This window comes from Stylophora pistillata, chromosome 5, assembly GCF_964205215.1.
Source record: "Stylophora pistillata chromosome 5, jaStyPist1.2, whole genome shotgun sequence".
In the NCBI taxonomy this organism is placed as follows: domain Eukaryota; kingdom Metazoa; phylum Cnidaria; class Anthozoa; order Scleractinia; family Pocilloporidae; genus Stylophora; species Stylophora pistillata.
In genome coordinates this window covers 37309381-37319380 of record NC_142523.1, presented here as the reverse complement: position 1 = coordinate 37319380, position 10000 = coordinate 37309381, and the positions used below count along the sequence as shown (strand labels likewise).

Genomic DNA, 10000 nt, shown 5'->3' with positions numbered 1-10000 from the left:
TCTGGCCGATATTCTCCCAGTACGGCCCTCGCGCTTGGTTAATAAGATATATAGATTAACCGTTTAACTTCCATAATGATTACAGTGTTCAAACAATCCTCACATACCCTCTCTGATGGCTGTGCAGGGAGCTCCTTCCTCGTGTTCCAATCTGATTTCTTTTAACGCAACTAAGTTATCTGTAAGCCTGAGAAAAGGGAAAAAAATGGACATACTATACTCAGAAACTCTTCACATCTCAAGAATGCAAATTGTGGGACAACAAGCCCTCTTTTTCGGCGACGTCCGTCGCGCGAGTAAAAACAGAAAAAAAGAGCGAAATAAAAATTTATGTTAGCACGCCGCGCAGAGTTTTGGGATGGAGAGGTCCGCGAAGCGTAACGAAATCAAGTTTTGCTTTCACCGAATTTGTTTGACTCACGCGACGGACTTCACAGAAAATGACGGACTATTCGTAGTCTACCAAACGGGTGATTCATGTGCTGAACTTCAATTCTGAACCTTTTAAATCTAATTACACATTTGCCAATCTATAATTTCCCACGTTGCTGCAGTAACTTACTTGCTTTTTCCCTTGAAAACTGTCGCATATGTACCCTGGCAACAGGAAAAAAATATCGTAAAGGAGAATATTGCTCATCGAGCTAAGTAATAACAAACTGTATAATCGTTTGTCTCAAGGTGTGTTCTCTTAAAATGTAGATCGCGACGTTTCGACTGCTTACTGCTAGTCTTCATTGGGGAATGGGGTCGACTGCTTACTGCTAGTCTTCATTGGGGAATGGGGTCGACTGCTTACTGCTAGTCTTCATTGGGGAATGGGGTCGACTGCTCACACGTTAGCATTTGTATCACGGCGATCTCAATGACTACATCGTAAGACAAACGAGTAAACAGTTTATTAGAAAAAAAAATATACCAAATTTCAAAGAGTTTAAACTTTCACTTATATGTACATTCACATGTAGAACAAATGACAGACTTAAATTGTTACTGGCGAAATTCACCGGCTGAAAAAAAGAGGTGGTCACCAGCTACACTATAGATGACACCATGTTCTTTACTTAGTTCTTATTAACCGAGCGGGAGGTCTGTATGGGAGAATCTTGATCGAGGTCGACCAGCGACCGAGGTCAAGATTCTCCCATACAGACCGACCTAGCTCGGTTAATAAGATGTTTATTATATGGCTGTGTCTTGTATGCCAATTTTTTATATTCTTTGTATCTTTTTTTTCTGGACCGGTCTAGATGTCGGTCTAGATGGGAAAATCTAGACTGCTTTCAATATTGATTTCAGCCAATCAAATTCGTGAATTCGGTAGTTCCCAGTCCTTGTGAGACACGGCCATATAATAATCTGGAATAATGAAGTAACCAACTATCAAGAGTGAATCAAGGACGAAAACGAACCTCTCCCAATTTGTCCAACTTGATATAAGTTTCCATTTTTCCATAACCAAGTTCAGACTAGGAAAAAAAATTACACTTTTTTCCGCAACACAAAAATTATACCAATAAGTATAATAATAATTATAAAAACAACAGTTTAGTGATAATAATTGTATTAAACTTTTAAGATATGTACATAAGTTGCAGAAAAATTTGAAGCGAGAATTAAGCACTATAGAACATGAAAAATCGTACAAATCATAAAATACAATCACTGTGTCGAAAACCATTTCCCAAAACACATTCTTTGTGGATCAGATGGCATCAGTAACTCTTACAGGGAGTCCAGTGTTTTGAATTAATACATCACAAAAGTTACAAAAAATATTACACTAATAGCATAATAATAATAATATTGATAATAGTTATAAAAAATTCAATGTCAACCAATCCTTTCATTCATAAACTTACCAATGACATTCTCCTGCTCCTTCGACTAAGATGCTGTTCACTTCCGTAAGGAGGACTCTTGTGGGAGCCAAACTCTGTTGAGCTCCTTGTCCGATGGGCTGGGCTTTTTCTCATTGAAATGTCATTCATTGACATCCCATAATGAAGAACTGGCAAGGAGAGTCGTTTGCTGGAGCCACCTGGGGCTGAAACAGTCTGGGATGAAGAAAATTCACAAAATTTTGTTTCACTTCAAAATAAATTTCACAAAAAATTAATTTCACTCTTAAGTTAATTTAGCTTGGCTCTGGTCTTGGAACCTTTGCTCTGAAGCACTGTTCTCCCTACATTCGGTGAAGATTTATTTCTAAAACACTTTCACTTCCAAGATTTCATTCGTAATTCTCTTAACTATCGTTCTTCTTCAGCACTCTTAATCTGTAGTCAATCTGGATTGAGTGGTCACCCCAACACTCCCCGTGGGCGAGTGCTTAACACAGGTTCAACTGTTTTCGCCTATAACTTATTTAACCAATTTAAATTCAGTTTAAAACTGTAGCAGCATCTTATAAATTATTTCATAGCCAACAACATACTGTCTTTTCTACTCAACAGTGCCATAGCAATCAGCCAAATCCACATACACTTAACACTGCATGTACGATTACTACGGTCAGACTGAGTTCAGTTTATCGCATTTTCCCATTTGTTTAACCCTAGAGAATCTGACTCATGAAATTCAAGAAGTTAATAATTATTACTAAAGATGGATGATTGTGTTGTAATTGTTTAAAAGGTTATTCACAAGGCCATCATGTAGGCATTTGCAAGGTACAGTGTAACAACAGCACCAACAGTGGTAACCTCCAATAAAACATTCATTGAAAAGGAAATTAAATTTCAGAATTTTCTTCCGTTTAGAAAAAAATATGCATCATTTTCTAACCTTACCTCACACCTAGCTTATTTCCACATGTATGCTTACAACACTAATATTAAAATTAAAACTTTTTCTTTTAAGTCACAGCTATTTATTATCATTGAATCAATTCAACCACCAGTAAACTTTTTAATCCACCTGCTGACACCTGTAACAAGCTTGGAGCATTTTAAAAGTGTGATGATAGTTAATTGCAGTATGCTAGCTGTACTGGAAAGTGGAATTGTATTTTAGTATATACAAACTCAGTGATCTTGGTGTTTCAAGCAATCTGATTGGTTCGCTATCTTGGGCTAATCAAAAATGTACACATTCGAGCAAGTGAATAATGTGAAAAACAAAATAGCGGGCGTAAAATCGTGTTTTGCTAAAGTTTCCGAAGCAGAAATTGCCTTTAAATGGCTTCCTTTTAATTTTGTCGAGATCACTTCATGTGTATATACTACAACAATTGTTCTTTTCAATCTCGGTGAATAGTGGCTTTCGGGAAAATTTACCTCGCCGCTTTGCGGCTTGGTAAATATTTAGCCACTATTCACCTCGATTTCAAAGAATAATTGTTAAGTATGGCAAAATTCCAAACATTGTAATTTCATTGTAGAAATGATCATATTCAGCGATGATAATGAGTGCACTAACGTGTAGGGTAACCTTTTCACTCCAAGATCTCACTAGGAAATCTCTACTGTCTGCCATATAATTCTTATCGTGCTAGTTTGGAGAATTTGGTATTAGATCAACTAATGATCCTATAATTTTTCTTTACTCTCATCATTTTTCTGCTTGATGCTATACTGATATTTTAAGGAGAAATTTTCTTTTGGTCACTCATTAATGGTATCAAAGCTTAAGTCACCACTCAGCCAACTATGTATTTGGAAGAGGTGCAGAAAGCTGAAAGGCTTTTACTACTCCTTGTCAATGGTTTAAAATACAGTGACAATTATTTTCAAAAATATTACATGTACATAATTTTGCATACAATTTCCTTTTCAGTTTTTCTAAAACTTATCGCTGGCAACTGTCTTGTGACTTTAGGTTGCTGCATGGTAAATTTGAAAGAAAAAATTTTAGCTTGGAGCCCTGATAATCTAGGCAAGGTTACAGAGAGGTGCCAAGTTATATTCTGTAATGCCATTGACAATATGGCCAACTTTTAAATGGTGAGTGGTCAACCCTTTCCAGAAAATTGTGAAGAATTTTATTTCTTGATTACATGAAGACCTTGAACTGAAAAACATAATCATATTTTCCTAAGCATAACTAGTGAGAAATAAGTATATAGGCCTAAACTCCAGTTTTCAAAGCCATTGTTCAAAACCACAGTGCAAGACTGAAATCATTCATTCCTGTATAAAAATTGTCAGCTAAAATGTTTTGAAGCACTCAGACAAAATATGACTCAACACTGATTTCAAAGACCCTGTCTTTGTATCAAGTTAAGTTTTACCCTGCTCTTTTCTTCAACTAGGAAAACAATCTGAATAACTCACCTGAAAACTAGTGACATAATATGTGAACATTGCATAATTTGCTGTTTTAAATCACTTCTTACTTGAGCCGGTTGAGTGATTAGGGAAAACAAATGAGCAGGTTTTCAAATTTGCTTGTACCATCAGCAACAGCATGCATCAGAAAATTATGATGCAAACTTGCTAAATTTGACAGTACTGATTTGCTATATTTTTGTACTAATGAGAGTAACAAAAAATATCAGTTTAGGGTATTCTTAGTTGATGTAGAACCAAATTCTCCAAACCAACATCATAAGAATTATAAGGCAGAGGGTAAGGAGAATTTACTAATGAGATCTTGGGAGTGAGTACACAGTCAAAAGTCATGTGAAAAGCACACGCCAAAGTCATCTTTCAGGCAGGAAGTCTACAAGAGCTTCTCAAAATACCCTTGGTTGTAGATGCACAATTAACACTGGTTTCAAAGTGATGTTTCAGAATTCTTGCTTTTGACCACTTTAAAAAAAGTACTTTACCAATGAAACCATGCCACCACTATTCTACTGGTTCACATATGCATGCAAGCCAGGTGGTCCAAAATGTATAAAACTGTTAGCTTCTCAACTATCTCTTATCAAATACCGTAATCAATGGTTTACAGGACTCATTTCCTCACCCTCTTTAAAAAAAAAATTTTAAATGCATACTTACTGATTTTGAGCGTGGTTTCCTCATGGGTACCTGAAGGAATTCATCAGCAGCCTCAAATCCTCTTTCACCTCTAATGTCATCTTTTACTGGTCCATTGTGATGATCAAATCCTAGTAACATGTTGAAATTGAACACACATGGAACAATATTTAATAATGAATGTTGGAAAATATTTAAATAAACCTTCTCCACAGGCTATGTGAAGCTATCTGTCATCTGTAATCTGTAATGGTAATGTTATGATATGTTGTGGGAGTGACTGCCATGTGACAGATAAGAACACCTCGCATTCATGGAATTCAAAATGCTAAAAGTACAGCATTACAGGTTTCAGTGACTGTCTGAGAAATACAAACTAAGATACCGTAATTTGTGAGGTTCATGAATACATTTAGTGTTTTTTTTTTTTTTTAATGCATTAGTCACTGAATATTTTGAATGCTGTGGGTGTAAAAGGGGTAGTAGAGTGATCCAAACACTGCTCCAGGGATGTAGATAAGAAATTACCCTGCGGGCTGACATTTCAAGTAAGGTGACTCAAAAGTGGTAAACAATTAAGCGTGTAACCTCAGAAGCGCCCTGTCTGGTTTACCAAGTTAGTGATCCCTGAACAAAACCCAGCTGGTGATCACCACTTTTTCATCTGGCAAATTTCGTCAGAGGCCGGAGCTTAATGACAACCCTGCTGCTCGCATGCTAAACAGAAAGAACCCTCTGAGGGACTCTGTATAATCAAAGAGATATGCAAATAGAAAGAGACAGCAACGTAAAACAAACTTTCACCCCAAGTTTTTAGTTTGCACGAACATTACAGAAAAGAATGAAAATGAGTACTGTTAATTAAATTGAAAAAAAAAAATCTTCCTAAGACTCAAAGAATATTTATTTAGCAAATAATCTCCTAAACTTTGTCACTAAGATTATCACGCGATATTTCCTTTCCATAAGATAAATAATCCTTAAAAATTGACAGATGTCAATAAAAATACCTCAAAAAAAAAGTTTAACACTTCTCACAGCTGGGTTAAGCATAATTATTATCTGTGTCCTGATTAAAAAAAAAGAAAAAAGGAGCAAAGTAGCAAAGTCGCCCTAACAAATACAGAAAACATAAAATAGTGTCTTTCTTTTCAGTGATAACCAGTAAAATTTACCACCTGTACATTCAGTGCCTAGAGTTGCTTGGAATTCTTGAAAATTTAACAGGTACAATGTAGTAAAAGGATTGCAATAACAGTTTCAAAATTCTCCCTAAATGTTGTGTCTAAAATAAATGAAAACACTGCGGAAAACATTTAGACATTTTGTCTCCTTATATTTGCATATCTCTGAGAACTTTATCAACATGGTAAGGTGGTCTAGAAATTAACATCCTGCTGTTTACTGTTCTTCCATACCAGATGAACTCCAAATTTTATTTGTGAACATGTTTGTTCATCACTTTTAATTCTGTACTGTAATCTACCATTTTATGTGACTCTTCAAGGAGTAGCAAGAATTATCACCTTGCTTTAACTTTCATTGACAAAATTATGTTTTTGTTAAAAAAAAATACATGTAATTGAATCTAATCTATGTTGTGAGGTGCACATATGCATCTAAAATGCTTCATATTTTTCAGCAGGCTTGTAATACATTGTACATCAAATCTAAAAGAACCATTCTGCAAACAATTTGTCCTTTAGTTCATAGAATAAACAAACAAACTGAATTTGATCTATTGTACAGGATGCTCTTCCCTCCATTTGGAAGGAAAAATAAAAATACAAACATCTCATTATAAATCAATTTAAATGCAGTATATGCAAAGTTAGCAAGTGCACTTTACTTTGTGTGTGATTAAGTCAAATTGACCCATTACCAAACACTCAAGTTTCAGAAAATTCAAGTACTTGAGAGCAATATGATCTGTTGCAATATCACTGACAGTCATACCATGTAGCACTTACAGAAAAAAAAAATACCCTACAGAAAAAAAAAAATACCCTACAGAAAAAAAAAAATACCCTACAGAAAAAAAAAAAACCCTACAGAAAAAAAAAATACCCTACAAAAAAAGAAAATACCCTACAGAAAAAAAAAAAATACCCTACAGAACAAAAAAAATACCCTACAGAAAAAAAAAATACCCTACAGAAAAAAAAAATACCCTACAGAAAAAAAAAAATACCCTACAGAAAAAAAAACAAACAAACAAACAAAGATAAAAATCATTAAAAATTGAATCATTCTTAACACTTAAGGATGAGTGTTGGAACATTCGTAATATTCAATCTATGGAGAGCAATGACGTTTCTTCAATACAAATATCTTTTTATTTACATCTGAATACTAATGTCATTGAAATAGTTTTTTAAGGTTTTATGACCATGTAATAATTCTGTTTCTTTATTTTTGCTCAAAAAATCATTTCCTTAGTACTCTGCTCAAGGACTATAAACTTGAATATTTGAACCTCTATGTCAAAAAATTGCAAAAAAAAAATTCAACAAAATCCCTGACAATCAGGGCTGTATCTAATAAACGACACCAACCCCTGAAATTTAAACTGAAGTGGCTCAAAGATGGTAAACGATTGTAAGTGTGTAACCCAAGAAGTGCCCGATGTGCTTCACCAAGCGATCACTGGTCAAAAATCCAACTGGAAATCGCTTGGTGAATTTCGCCAGCAGTCTGCACTTACCAACAACCCTTGACATTGTGAAATTTCTTTTGAAAATTACTTTAGAATGTGGGCTCGAAACTCACTCTCCCTCTAAATTTTTTGAATCAAACACAACTAGATTAGGCACCTTTTTCAAGTGTAGCGCTTTTCAACATTTTTGCTTCAAAGTGCACAGCTTTGCTCATCGGGGGCTGCACTCTTTGAAGTAAAACCATAAATGAAACATATCGTAAAACAAAACTTTTTATGTGGCAAAAAATAAATTGAAGTACGTAATCTACATGTACTTAAATAAAAGAAAAATATCTAATTGGCCAGAGAAAAACATATTGTAATTATTTAATACCAGTATTCAATGGTTCTGTACAAAATGATGTTACTTCAAAAACAATTTACCAAAAAAAAAGACAAGGTCAGTAAAGAGGAGGATTTAGCACTGCAATAATAAAGGATAATTTTTTTGTAAATACAATAGCATATATTCATTTCTCTGTATCTGCTGACTATGATCTTCAAAATACATAATTAATCAAAAGGAATGTTTTGCAAAATCAACTATATCTTCAAATACGCCTCTATATGCTTACGAACTGCTATCTAATCTCTAAAAATTGCTGCCACAAAATCTTCTGTACAAACGAACTTTTCGAGAACCACAAGCATAAATTATTTATTTCTAACCATCAAGTTAATCAGAAGACTTTTATGTAAAGGAGATGCAAAACTGTTGAAAAGCTTTTTGCATTGAGAATCCCCCAACAATGCTATTGATTCAAATGTTTATCGTTTCTGAAAAGAAAAGCATTGACAGATTGTAACAAAATTAACGTTGGCTAGGGGCAAAGCTTAATCTTCTTTGAACTAAGTCCTGTCCTAAGGCACGAATGACCAAGATCACATAGCGGCTACATTTTACACATTCACGAAGCATGAAGGAAGTTCACAATTATAAAACTCGTTTGACATGTAAATTCTGTCATGTGAAAACACCTTTAACCTTTGTAAACACGAAAGAATCTGTCTTCTTGTAAAACTGACAATACAGACAGTTTATTATTTTTACGGCTCAGTAAAAGGTGATCAGTATCCGGAAAATATTGACAAAGAATTATGCTAACACCAGAAAAATGGGAATATTTTAGCCGAAGTATGTTCGTTTGCAAGATGTTTGTGCTAGAAGGCGAATGTTAAGTGCAATGAGCGAGAGAAAATCCGAGGACCCGAAATCCGCTTAGGGCATCATTCAAACGAGACTGAATACCATGTTAACTGGCTGAAAGCAAATAAAATCAGTGTTCTGTTTATTCAAGCGTTTATCCTGTAAACAGACTGTAATTTCTATCCTTCTACTTGTTAACAAAAACTAGTTAGATGCAGACATGACTTCGAGTTGGAAGCTTCTCGCACTTATAGACTTATTGCAAAACCAAACACAAGGCCGCTAAAATTAATGTTATTTACGCACAAGATCACTGATATACTTTAACTTTACTATTTAAAAAGGGAAAAAATATCTGGCTAAGTACTTGGATCCGTATTAATGGCAAGCTACCGTCAAACATGTTAGTAAAACATCGAGACAACATCGGCTAATATGAGATCGATATGGCTAGTCATCCAATATTTTGCGGTGTGAAGTAGCAAAATAGCTGTAGCCAATAAAATCGCAGGTTTAATGAATAGAAGTGATCTGTTTGAACTACAAATATTATGTCCAAAGTTCTCCGAGAATCGCTTAGGGTAAAATTAAGGTATAGACAGAAGTTTATTACATAAACATGGAAGCTAAGTCGAACCCACCATTATCCTTGCCGTTGACGTCAAATGACATTTGCTCCGCGAGCTCGGAAAGTGTGTCATCTGTTCCCTTTCCTTTAAGTGAGAGAGCTCGTTTGATTCTCCTCATTTCCTGGGTAAAAATACTCAGCTTTAAGCCATAGATTGACTCCAACTTCACATAACAACTTGAACCACGTCGGCAAAGTCTACAAGAAGCGAAGGCAAAATCACATTACTGCAACTTACTACACTTCACAATTGCTGCGTCTCGGAAATACCAATCCATCCGAGAGTAAATTAGTTGAGTTACGGTATGGTTGGATTCAACAAATATCTTACAAGCTCCTCTAGGCTTTCCAAATCAAAAGACAAAATCTGTTACTTGCCGGGCATTAGTTTTGAGGCACTTAAGAAAATTGCGTAAAGTAATTCGGCAAAATCTATAAATTTTATTTTGTCGTGTTTTAATTCTGATGTAAAAACTAACCAAAGCAGATTGAACAGTCGATATTTAATTGCTCCTTCCCACACTTCTCTGGGTGTGTGCAAGTGTCATTTCCTGCTCACGGACTGTACAAAGAAGCGATTAGCCAGGCAAAAAAATTTTTTT

The 10000-nt window shown here is 35.0% G+C and overlaps 1 protein-coding gene across 2 annotated transcripts in view; it reads right to left on the bottom strand.

The window, feature by feature from the left end:
- LOC111342300 (cyclin-dependent kinase 17) overlaps nt 1–10000 on the bottom strand; it is a 27407-nt gene that overhangs the window by 17129 nt on the left and 278 nt on the right. For both annotated transcript variants that reach the window (XM_088760510.1, XM_088760509.1), the window contains exons 2-7: nt 9412–9596; nt 4947–5056; nt 1863–2057; nt 1413–1469; nt 563–597; nt 108–187 (exon numbers count right to left, since the gene is read on the bottom strand). In XM_088760510.1, the coding sequence (XP_088616636.1) occupies nt 108–187; nt 563–597; nt 1413–1469; nt 1863–2057; nt 4947–5056; nt 9412–9517 (583 nt within the window). In that variant the 5' untranslated portion in view covers nt 9518–9596. The remainder of the gene's footprint in view (nt 1–107; nt 188–562; nt 598–1412; nt 1470–1862; nt 2058–4946; nt 5057–9411; nt 9597–10000) is intronic.